General features: G+C 44.1%; 1 protein-coding gene across 2 annotated transcripts in view; it reads left to right on the top strand.

The window, feature by feature from the left end:
* The window catches only part of RET (ret proto-oncogene), a 139,895-nt gene that overhangs the window by 76,688 nt on the left and 40,113 nt on the right, over positions 1-23,094 (top strand). Inside the window, exons 2-7 of one of the 2 annotated variants that reach the window (XM_014569202.3) lie at positions 4,969-5,220; positions 6,259-6,564; positions 7,044-7,285; positions 10,244-10,445; positions 11,568-11,767; positions 22,606-22,864. In XM_014569202.3, the coding sequence (XP_014424688.2) occupies positions 4,969-5,220; positions 6,259-6,564; positions 7,044-7,285; positions 10,244-10,445; positions 11,568-11,767; positions 22,606-22,864 (1,461 nt within the window). The remainder of the gene's footprint in view (positions 1-4,968; positions 5,221-6,258; positions 6,565-7,043; positions 7,286-10,243; positions 10,446-11,567; positions 11,768-22,605; positions 22,865-23,094) is intronic. The other variant, XM_006114405.3, reaches the window with a different exon arrangement.

Consider the following 23,094-nt stretch of genomic DNA (forward strand, 5'->3'; position numbering starts at 1 on the left):
TCTGCAAGGAGTAAGGGAAGCTGACAGGAGTGTGTGCTCCCATCGGCTTCCCACTATGCCACAGCTCATCTTAAGGTAAGCCAACTCCAGCTACACATTTACATAGCTGGAATTGCGTACCTTAAGCCGATCTTCCTAGGGTACATCTACACTGCCTGGCTATTTCTGGATACCAGAAGTGTCCCAAAATAGCTACTTTGTGTCTTAACAAGACGCTCGTTATTTCAAAATAGTTTTCGAAATAACAGATGTGCTATTTTGGCATCCCTGTAACCCTCGTTCCATGAGGGTTAAGGGATGTCTCAAAATAGCATGTTATTTTGAAATTTGGTGCCTTGTAGGCACACCAAATTTTGAAATAGCCTATTTCAAAATTAAATCAAAATAAGGTACGCAAATTGCATAGTGCAAATTGTGTATCTTATTTTGTATTTAGGGTGCTGTGTAGACACACCCCTATAGACCAGACCTAAGGATCTAACTTTCTATGCGACTTAATTTCCTAAGAGCTGTTCTGAAAACAGAATGTAAACTCCTTTCTCGTTTTTAAAATTTTTATCATCAATCCAAAATGGTTAATTTTTCAAGAAAAATATGCTATGTATGGTTTTAAAAAGTTGAAATGCAAAATATTTTGGCTAGCTGTAATTGTAGAGGAAAACAACGATTACACCACATTCCCAGCTAAGACAAAACTCAAGAAAATAGAACTGGTTGAAATTTTCCAAATGCAAATGTTTTATCCAAAATGAGTCTGCTGAATGCATGTTATGTACGTAACTATATGAAGTTCCCTCCTTTGTGCCCTGTGAGCAGGGAAGGAAGATGTTGGAATTTGGCTTTGGTTCAGATAAACCATTGTATATCTGAACACTTAGTTGAATGTGACCTGAATCTGCAAAACTCATTTTTTAAAATCCAGTTCCTTGGAGATTAGATTTTTTCTTTTGATGTTTGAACTACTTCTTGCTCGGGTCAGGACTGAGGGGAAAAACACCCACAAAAATGGGTGATAATCTATAACATTCTCATTTCTGCTCCTGGCCAGAAACTAAAAGTTCCTAGAAGAATGATTAAACCTTAGACAAGTTTTGGTTTATTCATTGTTAGAAATGAACTTGAAGTTTTAAATAGGTGCCTTTGTTGCAAGATAGAAGGCCATAAGAAGAGTAGAAGTGCAATGTGACTGAACTTTCAGTGATAATGATGATAATGATGCCAAATATTTTTGGACATGTTTTGGTATCAGTTGTCTTGGTTAATTCATCTTCAAGCAGACCTCTTTGGATACCAGATAACTGGGGGCACATCTAGACTACATTTTACGAAAGCCCCGTTCGTAAGTGCGGATCCGACATAAGTCGGATCCGCGTAAGTCGGGGACTGCCTGTACAAAGAATTACTGGTTCCTGAACAATATATAACCTTCATCCTGTAAAAACTCTCCGGGACAGGCATAAGGATCTTGTGGAAAAAGGGGGTTTTGCACAAAACGGCCACAGCCACATTGCCTCTTTTTGTGCAAAAACCTATAGCGCTAAAACAGAAAGAAAGGGAGTATGCAAATGAAGCGTGAGAAAATGCTAATCCATGCTTCATTTGCACTGCCTCTTGTGGAAAAAGTCATAGTGTAGACAAAGCCTTAGAGTTCAGGGCCAGATCCTCAGCACCCAAGCTTTAGAGCTCTTTTGAAAGTCTGGCTGACGATGAAATTCAAGCACGTGGATTTACGGTGAAACTACTCAGATGCATAAAGTTAAACATATTCATTAGTTTTTGCAAGGGGGTCTCAATTCCAAAAATGGAATGGAGGTATTCCAGATAAGCACTTCAGTGTGATAGACTTCGGGGTTCCAATTAAGTAAAATCCTCTTGCTGAAACAAATAAATTGTAATTGCTAACAGTTCTTTCTTTAAATTCACATTGTCCTATTGGCTTCCCCTGTCAATTACAACAGGAGGGAAAAACCTGGTTTGCTTTCTCCTGGTGATAGGACCACTCCTTGTAAGATAAATGAGATTTGGTTCACTATAAATAGTGATTCTATTGAAAATGCACAGTGGTGTATATTAATATTTTAATTTTTAATCAGCAATCCATTTAGTACAATAGGTACCTAAAGCAAACCTGAGTTCAAACTGAATCATCTCAATTAGCAATGGAAAAGTTCTATTAGCTCATTTAGCCCACCCTCTGCCACTGCCCAATTACAGTGTCTTCTGGATAATTTATTTGGATTTCACCCAGAGGACTTTCCCCCTCCCTCCAAATTCAGCTTAAATTTAGTACACAGGCAGAAAGGACCTTTATTTCTTTTTGGTTTGTATAGTCATAGCTTTCTTAATTTACCTCTATTTTTTATATTCCTTATACCTCCTTAAATCATTTTTTTCCCACTCGTCTTTGCATTTTGCGTAGCCTTCAGTTGGAAGCAAGAGTAGATAGAATGGGACCAAATTAAATCTTTAAAGATGCCTCTATGGAACAGTGCATATCGATGACAAAAATCTCAGGGCTTAATATCAAATACCAATTGTTTGTCAGAAAATGCTCTTTTGAAAAAAAAAGTTTAGAAAAGGTTTCTGATAATTACAAAAGTGTGTGTAGGCAACTGAAAGAGATATATAAAAAATTAGAAAGAATGCTCATGAATCGAGTTCACGAATGAGATACCTGTGAACAGGAAATATGGCAGAACAAAATTACCATTTTGTTTAAAAGAAAATAAGGTGTGTGGGGGACAGGGAGGTGACTCAGGAGTCTTTAGAATTTAGCTGCCCCCCCCCAGAAAAACCTATTTTACACACTTTTTAAAAGATTACAATTGGCTACTCTCTTCATTCAACATTCTTTTGGTTAGTGGACTGCTTAATTCACCAGTTTATTAATGCAAATGACATGTAGCTAAATGACAGCCAGCTGTCAAATGTGAGAATGTAATCCATGGAATGCTGCTGCTGGTAATTATGAGTCAGGCTCTGTGTCTGTCATGGAGGTTGCGGAAGTCATGGATTCAGAGGTATTCTGTGACTTCCATGACACGTGCATCGTCTGGTGTGGCTGTTCTCAAGGCCTTGATCGCCTTAGCACCACAGCTGCTGCTGTAGATTTCCCTACTCCAAATTGATTGCCAACTGACTGATAGCTGTGTAGTTAAAATGTAGTAATATTCGTAGTTAATAAATGCAGCCTATTGCCTTTTCCCCTAAAAAGTCCCATGCGCTTTTTAGGAGCATAACTGCTGTCTGACATTGCAAGTTTCCACAGGGCTATTGTCACTCCCTTCTCAACTGCCAGAAGAGATCTCACTTTGGTATTGGTGCACTTCAGGGCAGGGCCAAGCAATTAGCAAACTTCCCCGAAAGTGGACTTATCGAAAGTTTTCCAGTCACTGCTGATCGTCCATAGCTGCACCACTTTGCTTTTCTCATGGTACCAGCACTGGCATTCCACTGTGCCAAGAGGATTGAATGCTGGTGGTGTTTGGGAGTCGCTCAACTCAAGTGTTTTGCAGAAGAGTATGTTTGTGGCCCCTGAGATTCATCCTCTTTCCAGTGGGCCCTGATATGCTCTGGATATACTCCAGTGTAAGGCACACCGTCATTAATATGATTGCTATAATACTTTTTTGGTGAACAGGTTCCATCATGGGATCCATGCTGCTTTGGCATCTGCATGAAAAGACTGTCTGCCATTACTTTCAAGTGGGAGGGAGAGGGGGGGAACAGAGCAGGGAGCAGGGAAGGAAGGAGTAATGAGTGCATTATTCCATGCTGATGACATATACCCAGAACCACCCACTGAACAATTTTGGTCCCAGCATGCACTGGGAGCATAACCCATAATAAAAGGGGTGGCAGGAATTGTGGGATAGCTACCCACAGTGCACCCCTCTCAAAGTTGATGGTAGCCACCTGACTGAAGATGCACTACTTTGAACTGTTGAATTCTTATATAAACAGTGGGCACATGCACCTTCAACTTTACAAAACTGGGTGTTAGAAAATCAACTTTAATAAATTTGACCTTATCTTGTAGTGTAGACAAGGCCTAAGAAATCTGTTTCATGCAAATTCTTACCCTAACCGTTGTTCTGATCACAAGCTAGGCAGACTCTTCACTTGGGTCCAGTCCTTTCCCAGATCCAAAATGGGTTCTAGCATTAGGTGGCCTGGCCACATATCTTTGTAGGAGCTGCCACAGTTTGGGCTTACAGGAAAAAACAAACCCATTGACAGATCATTGGTTTGAGCACTAGGCCATTAAGTTTCTGGAGTATCAATAATGGTCCTCATTTAGCATATTTAGAATTATAAGCATATCCACATGTCATGTGTCTAGTTTCACATACAAGAATGATAAATGTACAAAAATAGGATATACACATTCAGCAGATCGTAACTTTAAAAATGTTACGTGATGCATTTTGCCTAAAGTGCCTTCGAGTTATGCACATTCATATTCATAGACCAATTATGATAAAGCATGGAGGGCGATAATAGGCAGTACCCCCTAACATTTTTCATCAGACTGTGTTTATTTCCTCATTACATTTTCTCCATAAATGATAATATTCAGAGAAGAAAACAATATGTGTGAGAATGGAAAAGCAGCTGGGAATGGCTGATGTAAATGTATCTGAAGCTCAACAAGAAATGCTCCATAAAGCTGTCTTCTGTGGCTATGGTCTTATTTACAACTCACCCATTTGGCTTCCAGGGGGAGCTTGTATAGCTTGTACAGAAATAATGGGTCAAATCTTGAGTGATATCAATTCAGGTAGTGCTTTTTGATTCAGGAGAACTGTGCCAATTTACACCAGCACAAGATCTGGCTCTGCTTTTGTATATTTCTATGTGCTTACGAAATGGAGCTTCCAAATCTTTAGAAATGCACCTGTTACAATCATGTCTACCCAGAGTTCATTCAGCTTTAACCATTCTGCTGTTATTTGTGTTCCTTTGCAGTTTCCTTTGGTCTCTACTTTCCTAGGAAAGAATATTCTGAGAATGTCTACATTGATCAGCCAGCGGGCACGCCGCTACTGCACATCCATGCCTTGAGAGATTCACATGGCGAGGTGGCCCACTTTCAGCTGTGCCAACGTCTTTCTATCTATCGCGTTGGATCCTATGAAAATCATTGGTTTCAAATCAGAGAAAAAACCGGGCTTCTCTACCTCAATAAAAGCCTGGATAGAGGAGACTTTGATATCCTGTGTAAGTCTGGGAAGAGTAGCTCCAGTTGCGGTAATGTCCAGAGTTGAAGCTAAGCTCTTGCATCTAATAGGATTTATCCAGCAGCGTATAAGTAGCAAATCAGTGCTTAGGGATCAAATAGGAAGAACTGTTTACTTACTGTAAATGAATTTTGGGATCAACAAGAACCCTCAGATGAACATGATGTCATTAAGGCAATGTGGCAAAACAAACACTAAGGCCAAGAAGAAATTGGGTTAATTGTCAAATGATGGTATTTCACTGGGGAAGTTTCACCAGTTTAACTAAATATAATGAAATTAGACTGGACTCCAAAAGAAGACACACTTAAGCCATTTTAATCCCCAAAAGTTTATCCTAAATTAAGTAATTTACCACCAAGTTATACCCATGTATGTGTTGGTTAAAATAATTTTTATTTCCACATCAGTTCATACAGACCAGTTTTAGATAAATTGGGGTAACTAATATAAGCAAAACCTTTAATTAAAAAGACCCAGATACCTAGAGTACCTTTTGTATGGGATAGTAAATGATTATCTGGTGAAAGGGTTAAGTGATGCCTGTTTATGTTGCTTGAGGTAAGGTTTTCATTTTTTTGTAAGAACCATGTATCATTGAACTATAGAAATGAAGTGTTTCCTTCATCATCTTGTATTCAATTGACAGAAACTGTCTCCTGGTGGTTTTGATCCATGAGGAAGTTAGGTAGCATTAGATGAGGGTGTAAGAAATTAATGCAGTAATACTGCTGAAATTGCCTTTACCGATTAATCAGTTTCACCAATTGGTAGGGTTCCACTGTAGGGTAGTTAGAAGCAATAGGAGAACTTGTAAGAATCATATTTTCCATATTAGCCTGTAACTTTGGATTGCTCAGTCCAACTTCAAATACATTGGGCTTTATTTTTGGAGGTGCCAAACATCAGGGAGTAGACTACTTGGCCCGCTGTAGAATAATGGTAGATGGAAGGGAATTATTAAGAGGAATGTTTGCTTCTTCCTTTGTCAATTGTTTCTTTGTTTCTGTTTTTGCAGTTGGAAGAAATTGGATGTCATTACCAAAGGTGACATTTCCTGTCTACCTCTCATCCCAGCCCTTCCAAGGGAAGGAATGTGAGACCTCAACTTCTGCCGTGGTGCATCTCTTCATCATCAATGCAACTGCACCAGCTTGCAATGCTCTGACACCAAGAGAGCTTTGTTTCTCCGAAATGGATCTCTCCTTTCACATCAAGGAGAATAAACCCCCTGGCACATTTCATCAGCTTCAATTACCCTCAATACATCACCTGTGCCAGAATGTCACCATTTCCTACAAATTACTGGCAGGTAAAACTGGAGGTAAACGACCCAGATAATGGCCATATGAATGAGAGGTCCTGTGTTGGTTATTCTACTCTGGTTCCACACAAGTCGTTTAGGCTTCCTCGTCTGCCCTTTGCCCCAATATAGCTCCTCCACCTTCCTCCAGGTCTCTGCTTGGATGGATTTTCATAACACAGAGTGAAATTCTTCCTTTTTGGTACATAGAGGCAGCCAAAATGGATTCACTGGGGTCATGTCAATATGTCAAGGAGGAGAGCAAACACACACCACTAAGAGCAGGCCTGCCAACAAGTGGGGAGGCAAAGGGAACAGTTACGCTCTAGGCAGCTTGGAGGGCTGGCTGCCCCAATTCTGCCCCTTCTACCCAAAGCCCCACTCCTTCTGGGAGTTGGGAGCCACCCCGCCACCTTGCCCAGGGGCCCACGGAGGCTATTGGCACCCTTGATTAACAGAAAAGCACTATCCCTGTTTATGCTCTGTATGTGTTGTTGCAGTTGACACGCTGCCTTTCCGCTACAATGAGAACACCACGAGGGTGAGCGTCACGCAGCGTTTGGATCGGGAGGAAAGAGAGAGGTACGAGCTGATCGCCAAGTGTACCGTGAGGGAGCGCTCTAAGGAGATGCAGGTCGAGGTGCCCTTCCTGGTGAGCGTGTTAGACGAAGATGATTCTGCTCCCTTCCTGCCCAATGGCACTAGTACGACGGATGCGGTCGTGGAATTCAACCGAAAAGAGGTAGAGTTCTCATCTGCTTGGATGCTGAGATATTCAGTGGGGATGCCGTGGGTTAGGCGTGCCCACATGGACATGTCAGTCCTTGTATGTTAGCTCTCAACTTCATACGCCCTAATTTACCATACAGCCCAGAGAGCTCTGACTACACGATAATCATCAACGTACTCATACATACAATGTGGTGACTACCTCCAATGAGCTAGTAGTTATCAGAGAGATCATTCAAGACAGGTTTTGCTAGATGCGTGAATCCGATTCTGCCTACATAGCACATAGAAAAAGCTATCTTAAAATATAATGTAGGTGGGAAAGTCCATCACTAAGAAGTTAAGACATTCAAGATTTACAGATGTCTATGCAACAGTGATTCTTCCCCATTTGTGAACTGCACTCCCTGAAGCCTGGGTCCTGTGGAAAGCAATGGTGTGTGGAATTAAAGACGACACTCCTCCTCAACAGTAAGAGCTAGAACCACCAAATTCGAGATACAGCTTCCTCTTATCCTAACTTAATGCAAGGTAAAGGGGTTGGTTGTGCCAGGAAAATGGGATGTGTCTGAAATGGGACTGCTTCTCAGAAAACCATACAGAAAAGAGAAAGAATCACTAAGTAGGTAAAAGAGGCTAGTTGGGGGTGCCCCCCCTCTGAGCTTTCCATCCTCAGGTGGCCCTCCCCCATTTGTACAAGAACATTGCTGGCTGTTCCCCTTCGTCAGGGAGAGAGGGGAAAGTGCACAGTTGGCTACATTCCTTACCCTGGCTGAGGAGTGCAGGGGGCAGATGACCCTGGGCCTGCCCCAGCTGGAGGACATGTTCCCCTTCCTTGACTGTGCCCATGGGAGCAGCAGCAGGCATACAGAGGCGCTTCTCACCTGGCCCCAAGCTGCTGTGGAGACAGAGGGCTGGGGTTGCCCTCTCTCCCTGGCAGCAACCTGCATCCTGAACTCCTCTCCCCAGCCCCAGCCCAGATCAATGATTGTAAGGAAGCATGGACGATTTCGTTTTATTTAAAAAATCAATCAATCAATTGAGCCATGGACCTGAGCAGCGCCGAGTAAATCTTCTAGTCAATTGATATTATTTTTCTTTATAATGGGATTTAATGAAGCCCCTATCTGCTGCCTTGGGCACTGGTGGTGTTTGTTAAAGAAACAAATACAAATGGAACAAAACCAGCAACAACTTCCTGGCAAACCAACCAGCTGTCCTAAATAAACAGGTGTCCCTCTTAGGCCCCACCTTTCCTCAGATACTAAGGTAAAATGATGAGTCTTGCAGCCTTCACTGAAGGTCAACAATGGCAGAGTATTTATGACCAAGGGTAGAATCTTGTTCGGTAGCTTAAGACTTCTCACTGACAGCCCTTTATCACCTCCATCTGGCTCTACTCTGTACAGCCCCTCCTGCCATAAGGAAGAGTCCAGCTTGAAAGAAGGCAGGACCCATTTTTCATATGGCTTTAAGGTAAAAATCAAGATACTGATGTATAAAATGAGTGGAACAGAATTCAGCTGGGGCTTTCTCTGGGAGAAGAAATACTCACAAACGCTTTCATAGATGGTTGTTATGTCTGAGCCGTTCCGTCGTGCATTCAGCATAAACTCTGCCTAAAGTCTCAGTCACTTCCCTCCAGGATTTCTGTCTAATAATATTTCTTTAATAGCTGCATTTGTTTCCCGTGGAACTAAACTGGATTTTGGACATTTCTGTGCTAGAAGGAAAGCATACACTTATGGATGTTTGCTGCCACCTATAGGCTGGACACATCAATGACATGCACACTTGGACATAGTAGAGCTACTTGAAAAGTGAAATTCCTCTCCCTGTGACCCTGATATTTAATTTCTTCTCCTATCAGGATGAACAGTAGAAGTCTCGGTATTTTTCAATGAAATATTCAGGAAAAGTCTGTCAACTTTAATATAATGTATAAGTTAGCTGAAACCAGCAGTTGGGTATTTTCCTTTTGAAAACCTTGCCACAATCAATGTTTGGATTTAACAACCTTCTTTTGGAAAACTTCCAAACACCTCTAATAATTAGTACATTTAAATTTGAAGGAGAAAGGATTTGCATGAGAATCTCAATGGCCAAGGAAATAATAACGATGCAAAATGAGTGAGGCCTGTTGCAAGGTAATCAGAAATCCAACACAGAGGCAATAAAGAGCTATCTAGTGGGATGATCACAAGACTGGGATCCGAGACCATCTGATTTCTGATCATAGGTCTCTCATTCGCCCTCTGGGGCCTTTGTGACATCACATGGACTCTATTTCTTCTCCCTTGGCTATTTAATGGGGATTTGTTGCTCACCTGCCTCACAAGAACATTGAGGATTCCCTGAGGACACCCTGTGCTTCATCATGCTTTTTTGACTTGAGCAGATATTGGCACACAAGAAAATTCGATGATGATTCACCACTCACACAGGATTCTTACTCAGTCTCCTAAATAGCCAGTGCCATATTTTTCACTTGGCTTGTCATTCTGTGCCATTGCCTCATGTTGAGTCAGTAATGCACCATGATTGCAAAATCCTCCCCTCCCCCAAACCCTCCCAAGATCATCCTAGCTACAAAGTCTCTGGAGTCATTTAGACCTTTGGTTGGGGGCTGCTGGAGTCAGATATGCTGTCCTTACACAGATCTCAAAAGCAACTGTTGCTACAGTGATTTTGCAACTCAGTGGCGTTATGAAATGGTTACAGTGTTCATCTGTCCCCAGATAGGTAGTAAGCAGTAATATCCTCAGTCTTTCCCCTTTGCGTTAAAGACCTACAAAGACCCGGAATGGAAGTGGATTTTTTTTATAGAATGTCTGTGAGCCTTATATGGGCAGGACTTTGGTTTCCAACTTGTATCACGTATTCAGATATTAAACCAGAAAATAAATCTGGAAAAAAACAATAGTGTGGCAATCCTTGATTTTTCTCCATGTTTTCTATTATTTTTTTCTAGGGAACTGTCTTAGCCACACTGACTGTCTGTGATGCAGACACCACACCTATTTTCCCCATTGAAAGCAGCAGAAAAAAGTACACAGGCACCATCAGTACAACAGATCCGTGGGTTAGCGAAACATTTCGGGTGGATCACATCTTCCACGAGATCTATTTCAGCCCCAATGGCAGCCAAGTGAGGGGAACCCTGCATGAATACAGTAAGTAAGGTCTCTTCCTTCTAACAAAGGGTGTAATGGCTTTACTTACAATGGATCAGTATTGTAATTTGACTTTTTTGTGCATGTGAAAAATACCAGGTAGATGGGAAATAAGACAGAAAAGCCCAAGGACAGACTAGAAGTTTGGGACTGAAAAAGGGGCCTGTAATGCTATGTTCTTTCATCCTATAACACAGTAACTGTAGAGGAATATGACCGTTGCATGGTGTATTGATGATCCAAGAGAGGTTCAGATTTTATTGCGTTTCAGAGTGTAATTGTACGCTCATGATGTCAGCTGGATCACAAACATTTTACCTCAACTGCACAAATTCGTGATATTTTTATAATTTTTTCAGGGAGAAACAGAGACATTTTGTGAAGACGCATGGAAAAACTGAGCGAGAGGCCTATCCGTTTGCTCCAGAATAGGGCATAGCTGGATGGATAGGGCATGCACCCTGGTCTCCCAAAATACAGCTACCCAGACAACACAAACAAACAAACCTAGAGCCTAACACCACAACAGGCTGACTTGGGCTCACACTGCTGGGCTAAATCTAGCAGGGCAGATGTTCTGGCTCAGGATGGAGCCTAGGTATTGAAACTGGGCAAGGCTGGCTGTAATATCTCAGATCACTGGCTCCAGCCACAGCCTGGAAGTCTGCGTTGCTATTTTTAACGCTTCTGCACAAGCTCATTGACCTCAGCTTGGACAGTCACTGCTGCTGGTCCTCTCATTGCTGGGTAGACATATCACCACGTGCCAGGTGAGAGCCCCACCCACCAGGCTCTTGGCTAGTCTGTGGCGGGTGTCTCTTATTTTTGCCAGAAGACATATGTGAAACTTTCCTGAGGGAAAAAAAATAATTTTGATGAATCCACATTTTCCCATGAAGCATCATTTTGTCAAAAAATTCCCAACCAGCTGTAGTTGTAAGATACTTTTCATTGTACAGAATAGGAGAACATAGCTCTAGTTTTAAAATGCAACCCCTCACATGACCTAGTAGCCTGCCATGAGCCGGTGATGGAAGAATAGCTTTGATATTTCTAGTTTGGGATTTTGTGCTGCCTAAAAATGCCTCTGCCTGTGTGAAAAACCCATCTTCTCTTTTGCAGAACTGATGCTGAATAAAAATATTTCAGTCACAGAGAACCGATCCTTCCAGTTGGATGTTCTGGTGAATGACACAGAGTTTCATGGCCCTGAAAGAACTGTAATGCTCCACTTCAATGTCTCCATTCTTCCCGTCAGCATTCAGTTCCCTAATGTGACTTACCAGTTCACAGTGAACAGAAACGCTGAACGTTTTGCACATGTAAGGACTATCTTAATTGCTTTTGATTTTGGCATTGTTGGAGATAAACCTTTTAAAAGTGAGACATCTTGGAGGGTAATGTGTACATAAAAATTAACCCTCAGGATTTCAAGAGTGTACAGAAATACCAGATGACATTGTGAATCTGTTCTGACTCTGAGGCAGTGTTACCTAGTGTATAGATCCCTGAGCTGGGATTTAGGAAATATAACCTATGTCATATTAACTCTGCTACTGGCCTGCATGTCACTTCGCTTCTCTGAGTCTCATTTCTCCCATGTATAAAAAGGAGAGATGGAGAAACCTATGTATATTCCATTCTGATAGGGACTGTACAAACACATAGTAAGAGATAATCCCTGCCCCCAAAAGTTTCTGAACTAACTAACAAAGCCTTGTGGCCTTCTGGATCACTGCCATTTATATGTGATCACTGCTTAGAAGAGTTCATGGTCGTTTGCCAACATCCAGTCTGCGTAGCTCCAGAAACCAGCCCCAGGTAATTCGGAAGCAGAGAATTTTTAGCTGGTTGTATTCTGATGTAATCATTCCAGCTGCAGCCACGTCTCCACTTTCTGTGCCAGAGATCAATCTCCTGGTGCTCGATTTAGTGGGACTAGTAAGAACCTGCTAACTTGAATGCTGAATGTGCCCCCAGTTGGTCCCAGTGCTGCTCAATTCACTAACAGTAAGGGAAGCTGATGGGAGCATTTGTTCCTGTCGACCTCCTTGCTGCGAAGACGGCACCAAGCTCGGCTTAAGGTATGTCAACTCCAGCTACGTAAATAACATACCTTAAGCCGACCTTCTGGATCTAGGATAGACCTGGTCTGAGATTTTGAAATGAAATATGGTACTTCTGAAAATGAGCAATGTCTTAAAAATGCTTCTGCGCTTGGCTTCATCCTCACTGCATCGGTCCCCTGCCAAAGTCTGAAGTACAGGCAGTCCCCGAGTTATGCGGATCCGACTTATGTCGGATCCGCAGTTACGAACGGTGTTTGCTGCCCGTCTCCCTGGTCTGCTGGAGACCAGCAGACCAGGGAGACGGGAAGCAAAGCCTCTGAGGATGCCAGCAGCGGGACAGCCGCGGCGCGTCTGGGCTGTCCGCTGCCCGCGTGCTCCGGGGCTTTGCTCCACGTCTCCCCAGACCAGGGAGACGGAGAGCAAAGCCGGGGAGCAAAGCCGGGGAGCACGTGGGCAGCGGACAGCCCAGACGCGCCGCGGCTGTCCCGCTGCCAGCGTGTTCCGCGGTTTTGCTCCCAGTCTCCCTGGTCTGCTGGAGACCAACAGACCAGGGAGACGGGGAGCAAAGCAGAGCAAAGCCGCGGAGCATGCGGGCAGCGGACAGCCCAGACGCACCGCGGCTGTGCCGCTGCCCGCGTGCTCTGCGGCTTTGCTCCGCTTTGCTCCCCCTCTCCCTGGTCTGCTGGAGACCAGCAGACCAGGGAGAGGGGCAACAAAGCCGCGTAGCATGCGGGCAGCAGGACAGCCACGGCGCATCTGGGCTGTCCCGCTGCCCCCGTGCTCCACGGCTTTGCTCCAGACGCCTGTGGTACAGCAGCTGGGGCACTGCCGGTTGGTCCCGTAGCGCCGCTCTGGGCGCTACTGGACCAACCCGGCAGCACCCCAGCTGCTCTGCCCCAGGCGTCCCCAAGTCAGCCGCTGCTGAAACTGACCAGCGCTGACTACAGGAAGCCCGAGGCAGAGTTTCTCTGCCCCGGGCTTCCTGGAATCAGCCACTGATCAGTTTCAGCAGCAGCTGACTTGGGAACGCCTGGGGTTCTTAAGTTGAATCTGTATGTAAGAACTGGCGTCCAGATTCAGCCTGTTGAAACTGATCAGCAGCTGATTCCAGGATGCCCGGGGCAGAGCAACTCTGCCTCGGGCTTCCTGTAGTCAGCCGCTGGTCAGTTTCAGCAGCGGCTGAATCTGGATGCCAGTTCCGACTTACATACAGATTCAACTTAAGAACAAACCTACAGTCCCTATCTTGTACGTAACCTGGGGACTACCTGTAGATAGTATCATCATTCCTACTTGCTCTTTCCACACAAGCAACAAGGTGGTGCCTACCTGCCACATGGTCATCGCCGCCTCCTTCTATGTGGGCTTCTCCTGGCCTGCATTGCTCTGATATGACAGACTTTCCAGCTGAAAGGCAAAGCACCTGTCCTTGGTGTATGGTCACTAGCGCCTCAGGTAGGACAGGCTTGAGAAGTCAGAAATATGAGGGCGTGTTTCGCACTCTGCACATCACTCCAACCCAAGCCTTGTCAGACATTAAATCGATGTGATGGATCGTACTGTGTACATGATGCCGTCGCTGTATTACAACTGCATCTCTGATGCACCCTGGTCTTGTGGAGGGCCCCCACTTCCAGGTCTCAGTCTCTAGCCACCACCTGGCTCATGACGGAATCCTGTGGTTCTCACATCCTGCACATCCTGGGGGCTGGAGTGCCCGGTGCGAATCGTGATTACCTAGCAGGGCTGACTCAGGCTCATGCCCTGCATTGCCTTCCCTGCAGAGCAATGACAACAGTGACAAGTGACCAAACAGCTCCAAGCAAAGGCTTGTTTATTTAGAACAAAGAGAAAAGAGATCTTAAAACAGCTCAGTGCACCACATGTGGCTAGGTGTTTACCCCTCTTATCCATGAGCATTCTAAGAGCGCTGCTCCCTATAGAATCTCTTCACAGGGCTGCTCTCTTTCTCAGGCCAGGCCTACACTAGGGGGCGATCTCAAGCTAAGTTATACCACTCCAGCTATGAGACTCCAACTATGAGACTAGCATAGCTGGAGTCTACATGACATCTCCACTGTGAGGGGTTGACGAGAGAAATTCTCCCGTCAACTCCCCGTACTCTTTTTGATCTGATGGAGTACAGGAGTTGATGAGCGCATGATCAGCGGTTGATTTAGTGGGTGTTTACTAGACCCGCTAAATTGACCCCCGGGAGATTGAGCCCCACAGCATCGATCTACCTGTACTTGTAGACAAGGCCTCAGCCTGGGAGAGCTCACTGACACCCCCTTGCAACTCATTCCCCTCCCCCCACAAGACTCAATGCACTTTTAAAATGTTCACAGCCCTTTGGCAATTCCTAGCTCCCGCAAGGCAAGGTTTAGAGCAGGAGAGAAGTTGTTAGAAGCTAGCAAACAAGACCCTTTGTCTTTCTCAGTTATGCTGATGTTTTTATCTGATGTTTTTACAAGTGTTGCTTCCCTGCTTATTGTTCCCATTCTCCCCTATTAAACCAGATCGGGGTGAGCGAATACTGGACTGCGGGCCAGATCCGGTCTGACAGGGTTAGCTCCTTGCAGGCCCCCCAAAATATATTTATCTGTACAGCCACAGGTATTGGCTGATCACCGTCCCAGGCCCAATGGGTCTGCAACACTTCCCACCACACCCAATGGCCAGGAATGGCGATCCACGGACAATGGGGGCTGTGATTTCTGGTATCTGTAGTCATGCAGGTAAATATAGCGGTGGCAGCCAGTCAAGGACTAAGCCTGGTGAACCACCACTGTGTTATTGCCCACCTCTGAGCTAGATCAGTGCAGGAAAGTCATATACAATATTCATAAAATCAGTACATGTGAATGTTCGAGATATTATTACAGATTATTACACCACAACTCTGCTTCTATTAAAGCCTCCATATTAAAATTCGTAGAGCAAACAAATACTTCCTGAGGTTGTTCATCGGACAAAGCTTTTTGGACACTGTTTGCAGTACATTGTGGGAAAGAATGACAACAGTAAAGGGTAAAAAAAAAAAAGAAATGGGAAAGATGCTCATACTACCTTCTGCAACGTGTTAATGGATTTCCCCTAGGTAACAACTACTCAGTAATTAATGTGCTTCCTAATTTAACCCTCATTTTAGCTTAATCACCATCATTGCCATTAATAATGCCTTACAGTAACATTTCCAACAGATTGACATTAATCAGTGGTAAATTGCAGTGAAATTCCTGCAGAACATGCCCATTAATACTAAATTAGCTCATTAGAATGAATGTTTTGGAAAGATAAAATGTTTCCAAAACCTTGTCACAAATAGAGACATAAGAAATCCTGCGTAGTTATAACACTCTTGAGACTATCTTGGTTGTTTTTTCCTTTTGTGAAGTAAACTAAATAGTCAAACTTGCAAGTTTATCGCAGAGAATAAAAAGGGAAAGCTACAGATATCATCTGGCTTTCAGTTTAATTTTGATGCAAATTTAGTGTTCCTGGAATGTGCAGCTGGTTTGGAGATAGCAGACTAGGCACCCCACAGACAATAGAAATGCCAGCTTCCCAGCCATTGGTCATCAGGCAGGGACTGCAGCAGAGTTGTTGACTCAAGTCCCACGACTTGAACTCAAGTCTGACTTAAGTCGCCTACACTTCAGTTAGTCTATAAGGTGCCACAGGACTCCTCGTCGCTTTTGCAGATTCAGACTAACACGGCTACCCCTCTGATACTTAAGTCACCTAAGTGACTCAACTTGAGACTCGACTCGGGTTCATTGTTTGTGACTTGAGACTCGACTTGAGACTTGCTAATTTTGTTAAATCGACTTGGTGAAAAAATTGTCCGAAAATGCCAATATTAATGGCTTGTACAAAAGTGACTTGACATTTTTTTAAATTAAGACTTGAGACTCGACTTGGGACTTGACTCAAAAGTGACTTTAGGGATTCGAGACTCGACTTGACACTTGAACTGTAGTGACTTGAGACTCGACTTGGACTTGACAATGATGACTTGAAGACAACACTGGACTGCAGTGACCATTGCTAACAAGTAGAGCGTAGAGTCACCAAACCAATCCAGTCATTGGGAGCTTCACAGAGAATGCCAACAAAGAGGCAAGGTGTGGAGGGTGGCTTTCTTTGTGTCACTTGAGGTTTTCCCTCTAGTTTTGCAGACTCTGGTCTGTGAGAAACTTGACTGTAAATGCTGTTGCTCACCTGGTGCAATCTGTGAAGAAGCACAGCTCCTTTGCAAGTGACTTTTGTAGTACCAGATTAGGAACCTCTTGCTCTTAGTGGTGTGCATTACTTTTACTAGCAGCTCCATTGAAACCAATGGGGGAGATTCAGGGGAGTAGCTGCTTTGTCGTGTGAATAAGGGATTTCTAATCTGGCCCAGAATAGCTAGAGCTGAACCTGAGCCACATATGAATCTGAATATTGACCCCCTAAATCCAGAGACATTGTTTTCTGTGGTTCTAGCTTGAGCTTTTTTCTGATAGAATTCACTGTTCCCAAGCATCACAAATTAGAGACCAGCACAGAAAGACAATGTGTGCAAGCCACAGACTTTCCATTGTGTTGGAACCATTGAACATTTTGCCTTTGGAATGGAATTACAGCTTCACTTCCTGACATGGAGCCGCCTAGTGTCACTGGATGGCAGTAGTGAGAGGGAAATGATTATGAGAGGAAGAGCTCGGAGTCTCTGGAAGCCAGGTCATTCAGTGCTTGCTGAATGCTGATTCCCAAAGGCATTCTGTTCGGAGGTTTAACCAGGAGGAAAGGGGGATCAAAACCAGAATGGGAATGGCTTGCTCAGGCGGTGAGGTGTTCTCTCACTTCTGAGAGGAGATTTGAAGGTTCAGAGTGGCCTGACTTGAGCCCAAGTTGATGCGAGCTGCTTAATTCCTGAAGAATGGAACTCCGATGTCATCAAAGCATTATGCATAATTCACTATAATTAGCCCCAGCAGTGCAGGGCTGAAATGCTTCCCACTCTAAGGAAAACACAAGAGCGCATTCACCTTCAAGCTGAGGCCATTTTGTCATGTTAGCAGCCAGCTGAGTGGAGTTACAAGAGTGTGACGTGACAGAACCTATGCACCGCATTTAGCTCTTCAAAGGACTTGGAGCCCTATATGCATTTATCTAGACCAATGATGAAAAGCTCATGCTGAGATTTTCAAAGGAGCCCAGGGGAGTTGGGCCCTCAAACCCCACTGAAATTCACTGGAAGGGAGCACCACAATCCATTCCCCAAGCCTTCCAAAGATTACCTGTCTTGTACCTCTCCAGATTAATTTCTCCCTTCCCACCATTTCTGAAAATCAAGGTGTTTGGGTGTTAACTGATTGCCTCTCTTTTAATACCCATCTTGCTTCTTGCCTGAATCCTGCCCTGACTTTGGGTCACAGTCCTGCTGCTTACCTGAGGATTTTCTGAGTACGGAGCAGCATTCTCCTTCATAAGGGTTGCCAGGTGTTTGGTATTCACCTGGACAGTACGGTATTTTCACCGCCTGTCTGGTAAAAAAATTCAGAAAATACCAGACACCTAAAATGTTCGGTATTTTCTGTTTTTTTCCCCCTGCCAGGAGGCGAAAATACCAGATACCTGATAACCCTACACATACTCAGCAACCAGGCCCAGCTCCCACCCTCCCCCTCGGACCTCAGGTCCCCGGACTCTCCCCAGATTACCTGGTTCTGCAGGGAAGCTGCCTTCTGACTCCGATCAAGAAAACAAGATGGACACCGGCAAAAAGTGTAGAGTTTTCTTAAAGGGGCCATGCTGTTTTAATGCTGTTTTATTTGGAGGATTTTTTTTTTGCTTAACTCTTGGGATCCCTTTTTTTCTATTGTTTTCTCAACAACTTTGGTCTCCCCCCTTTTTTGTTCCCTCAACAGATTTTTTTCCCCAGTGGGGTTTTTTTTTGGTTGGGGGAGGGGGGGTTCAGTATTTTTTGCTAAACTATCTGGCAACCCTAGCTGTCTGTTTCTGTCCAAATCCAGTGAGGCTACAGTGAAGTATGTTTGAGGTCACCCGTGTTTCCATGAGAATTATTTTACTAGTGGTATAATCCTGAGGTAGAAGAAACATGCTGCTAGACCAGGCCTGGGCAAAATACAGCCCGTGGGCTGGAGCCAGTCTGCCAAGCTGCCGGATCCAGCCCAGAGAGGCAGTGGGGAGCCCTGGGCAGGCTCCTTTGCTTACCCCGAAGCCCAGCATGCTGCTCAGAAATGTGACTGCAGGGCGCTTTCTCTTTGAGTCCGGGGGGGGGGGGGGGAGATTCAGATGCTGGGAAGATTCAGATGCTGCTCTCACCCCCAGCATAATCCCATTGGCTGGTTTCTGGACAGACACTGGCCAATGGGAGCTGCCTGCTTGAATAACAAGCAGCCACAAAGCACAACCCTACTGCTTACTCGCTCAAGCACATAGCTGAGCAGGCAAGCTCTGCAAGTCTTTAGCTCAGCAGGCAGGCAGGCAGGCTAGTAAGTCTCCTGGCAAGAACCTGGCTCTGGAACCTCAGCCCCTCCCTTTACCAACCCTCTGCCCCACACTCCTGCCCTGCTACTCCACATGCACCCATACCCCCTCCCAGATCTGGCACCCCAATCTCCTGCCCAGGATCACAGTCCCCTCCTGCCCTAGGTCACATCCCAAAACCCTGCACCCCAGTTCCCTGCCCTAGGTCACAACTACCTCCTTCACTCAAACTCCATCCCAGACCCATTCTCCCTCCTGCACCCTAATCCCTACCCGAAGTTCCCTTTTGCACCCAACCTCCATCCCCGTCCCTGCACCTCCTCCATTATCACCATGGAAAAGTGCGGCCCTTGAACACTTTCCAGACTCTTGGGAGTGGCCCCCATCAGAAATTACTGCCCACCCCTGCACTAGAAACAGAGGAGAGCAGTTCTGCTTGCGGAGCTGCACGAAGGGAAATCTGGCTGTGAAAGAAGCTTCTCTATCCCCTAATGCTCTGCACAGACGTTTCCATCCTCTTCACAGGAAATCTCTCTGGCGGCCAGGCCCTGTGGAGAGAGTGAGAATGACTTAACGGAGGGGAGGAGCAGACAGGGAACACTCAATCTGAAGTCCATATAATAACTGTGGTTAACGCTGCTTGCGGTGGCTTTCATTTTCCCCTGCTGCGCTTTGGAACCATCTTGGCAGGGAATACAGAGCTAAGTCAGTGCCAGTGCAGCCCAGCATCTGCTGTGCTGTCATCCCTGAGAGACTTGCTGCTAGAAGGGACCTTGTATCCAGCCAGGGACTTGAAAGCAATCGCAGCCTTAACTCCTTTAACTCCCCTTCTCCTCCCCGGCTTGTGTGCCTGGCAGTTCCGTGGCAGTCTGCACAGCCTAGCGTCGGGGTTGTTCTATTCCTCTCTGTGCATTCTTCTGCCAGAAAGTACCACAGGGCCCTACGTGATCAGGGACATGAATGGAAATACAGAAATGTAAGCGCAGTAAAATGGGACCTTCCAATACATGCCCAGAACTTCTGGGCCTTTCTCGCTAATCTGAATCCAAGGATGAAGTTTCACCTCAGGAAATGGATTTTCTTAGATTTATTTTTAAACATGCTAGAAGAAGCCTTTCTCCGTGTGCTCGAGGCGCATTGGGCATAAATTTAAAACGAACCATAAGTGTTTTAAATTAAAGATGACCCGCCTCAAATCTCCCTCCACCCTCACCCTTGAAATTGTACCCATGAACAAAGCAAATGCTGTGTTGGGGCTGATTCAAATCTCATTGAAATCAGTGGAAAGACGTAGACGGGTTTTGGATCAGGCACTATATGAATTGGACAGGATACAGGAATGTAAATCCCTGTGCTGCTTAGATAAATAGTTTCAGAATGCAGAATGCTCTAGCATGTATACTACTGTAGGCAGAAATTCCAACAGTAATAATTCTCTCCCTGGTTTTCATTTTAAAATCACAATGCTTAACTGCCACCAGCAAATGGAAGGAGATGACCTTTCTTTTAAAGACTTTTGGATGCTCCTGTTGGCCAGAAACATCTGACTATAGTATTGTGCCACTTGTATCTCAGCGGTGAATAATTAGAACATTGGGATAATACTTGTGTAATTTCTCTCCATTAGCTTTCTGTCTCTTTTCATTAAGAATGCCATCTCTTTTGTTTTTGGAGTAATTACTGCATTGTCTTTGTTGCAGAAAAATATTTTACTCTGTCTAATTTGAAGTTTCAACCTCTCAAGAAGGAAGTTTTAGGTTATACAACTTTCAGAAAGTTTTGAGTTTTCTTAGAATTAAAAAACAAATTGTCTGCCAATGGATATATTGCCCTGAGGTCAGATAAATGATTTCCATTGCAAGCTTTCTCCTTAGTGGTTGAAAATGTGGCTCTTTAGATTGCCCTTCCTAATGTTATTAGTATTACTGTATTTATGATCTGATTTATTGTTGTTCCTACTTCGACTGAGATCAGGGCTCTTTTGTTCTAAGTCACCCTTACAAACACTGCCAGCCCCTGAGGCAAAAAGCCTGCAAGCTAAATAGACAGACAAAAGGTAGGAGGGGAAACAGAGCAGTGAAGTGATTTGACTTGAGTCATGCAGCAAGTTAGTTTCAGAGTTGGGAATAAGTCCAGGTCTTTTGATTCCCATTGCAATACTCTGTCTGGTGGGCCACAGAGCCCTGCTCCATTTTGTGCACACGGAACCTAATTACACAGTTCCTAATGCCAGCGTAGGGTTTTTACATGCACCTATTTGCTCATGTATGCAGCAGGGACACTTTCAAGTTTGGCTTCTGAAGCAGCAACTTCGTTATATCTCCTTGTCGCTCTGAATGCAAACATTGGTTTATTTTGCTCCCTTCTAAAAAGCCCAATAGAGAAGGAGTAAAAAACCTGGTTTTTGCCACATTGCAATTTTTTAAGCCAAAACTCAGTCATTTGGAAAATATAATTTAAAAAATGCTGATTCTGCTTCATTTTCGGTGTGTGTGTGTGAACGCAATGCCATATTCTCAATCCTTAGGTCATTCGTAAAGTCATCTCAGTTTGGTAGAGTAATAAAAAAAAGTCTCTGTGAAGTTTAATAAAGAGAGGGGAAAGGAGAAATCTGTGATATTTTTACAATATAGTTTTGTTTGTTGGAGGAAGGTTGTTTGTTTATTTCAAAGTTAGGGGGGAAAATGGGAGAATTCTGGAACTTAAAAATTTTCTACCGGCTCTATAGCTTGTGAGAAAATAAAAATAAAGACTTTCCTTTTTTTTTTCTTCAATTTTAAGATTGGAAAAAATTCAGTTCATTCTAATTTCCACATCATGCTTTCAACATAGACAGGACTTGATTCTCACTTCTCTCACTGTAAGAGTGTTCCTTGACTTCATCAGCAAAACTGAAAACAGTATCCGGTCCAGAAATTTTAGCACGTGCAGCATGCTTCTATTCATCTGTAGTACTAATGGACCTATTTTGTTCGGAATAACTTGGTTTTGCTGGTTCTCCAATAAAAAAAAAGTAGATTTGGGGGCCTGAGGCTGCCACTGTTTTCCACTCACACGTCCTCTTCTTGTCCATGGGAGTTGCGTGTAGATGAAATGTGTGGAATTATGTCTTTGCATGTGAATAGACACTCTCATAGACTCATTTATAACTAATATAGAAGTATTTTCTAGTGAGATCCCTGTAAAGTATCTATGAAAGAAGCATATTTTGGCTTCTTGGAACTGAATAAGAGACAGAATGATGTCCAAGGATGGGCCACTCGCTTTTGAGTTGGGAGAGTTGGGTTCAAATCCTGCTCTTCCACAGACATTTTGTGTCACCTTGGACAGGTCCATGACGATCTCATTTTCCTGTCTGTAAAGTTGGGAGAATGCTACTTCCCTTCCTCACAGAGGTGCTTTGAGGCTCTCAGATACTGTTATGAGGGGAGTCGTGTAAGAACAGTAGACAGGGAAATGCTGAATGTCGCCCACCAAATGTTATTTAACAAGCTCTAACCTCTGTGAGAGATTTGTGAGGAAGCACAAACTATCATTAATGATACCACTGTGTTAGTGTGGTTTGTGATGTCTTTGTTGTTGTTTGAGCCCAGATAGGTAAAATCTGCATTGAAAACTGCATGAAGTTCTGTGGCGTAAACATCACCTACAGGTTGCTGCCCTCCAATGCCAGTTGCTATGCTGTTGGGATACTTCAGGGCCGGGAGGACAAGTATGGAAGCCTCTATGTGAATGACTCTTCTGTACTACACAGACCTGAATGCAAAGAAGTACAATACACGGTTGTTGCCTCAGACAAGCAAAGTAAGAAGCATGCCAAAACCCAGCTCACTGTTACTCTGGAGGGAACAAGTAAGTACCTGAGGTTCAGGGGAGGAAATCTAGTCAAATTATGTTGGAGTGCGGGCATCAACGATTTTTCTTCAAGGGGGTCCTGAGAACAAAAAGTTGAAAACCAATGTCCAGAGGATATGTGAGGAGAGGTATTGTGTTAGATAGAAAAGGAGTTTTGACAAATGCAATTGCTTTTGTTATAAACCAACATTAGCTCTGTAAGAATCCACACTGTGTGTGTGTTCTAT

Source organism: Pelodiscus sinensis, chromosome 8, assembly GCF_052426305.1.
Source record: "Pelodiscus sinensis isolate ZL-2025 chromosome 8, ASM5242630v1, whole genome shotgun sequence".
NCBI lineage: Eukaryota > Metazoa > Chordata > Testudines > Trionychidae > Pelodiscus > Pelodiscus sinensis.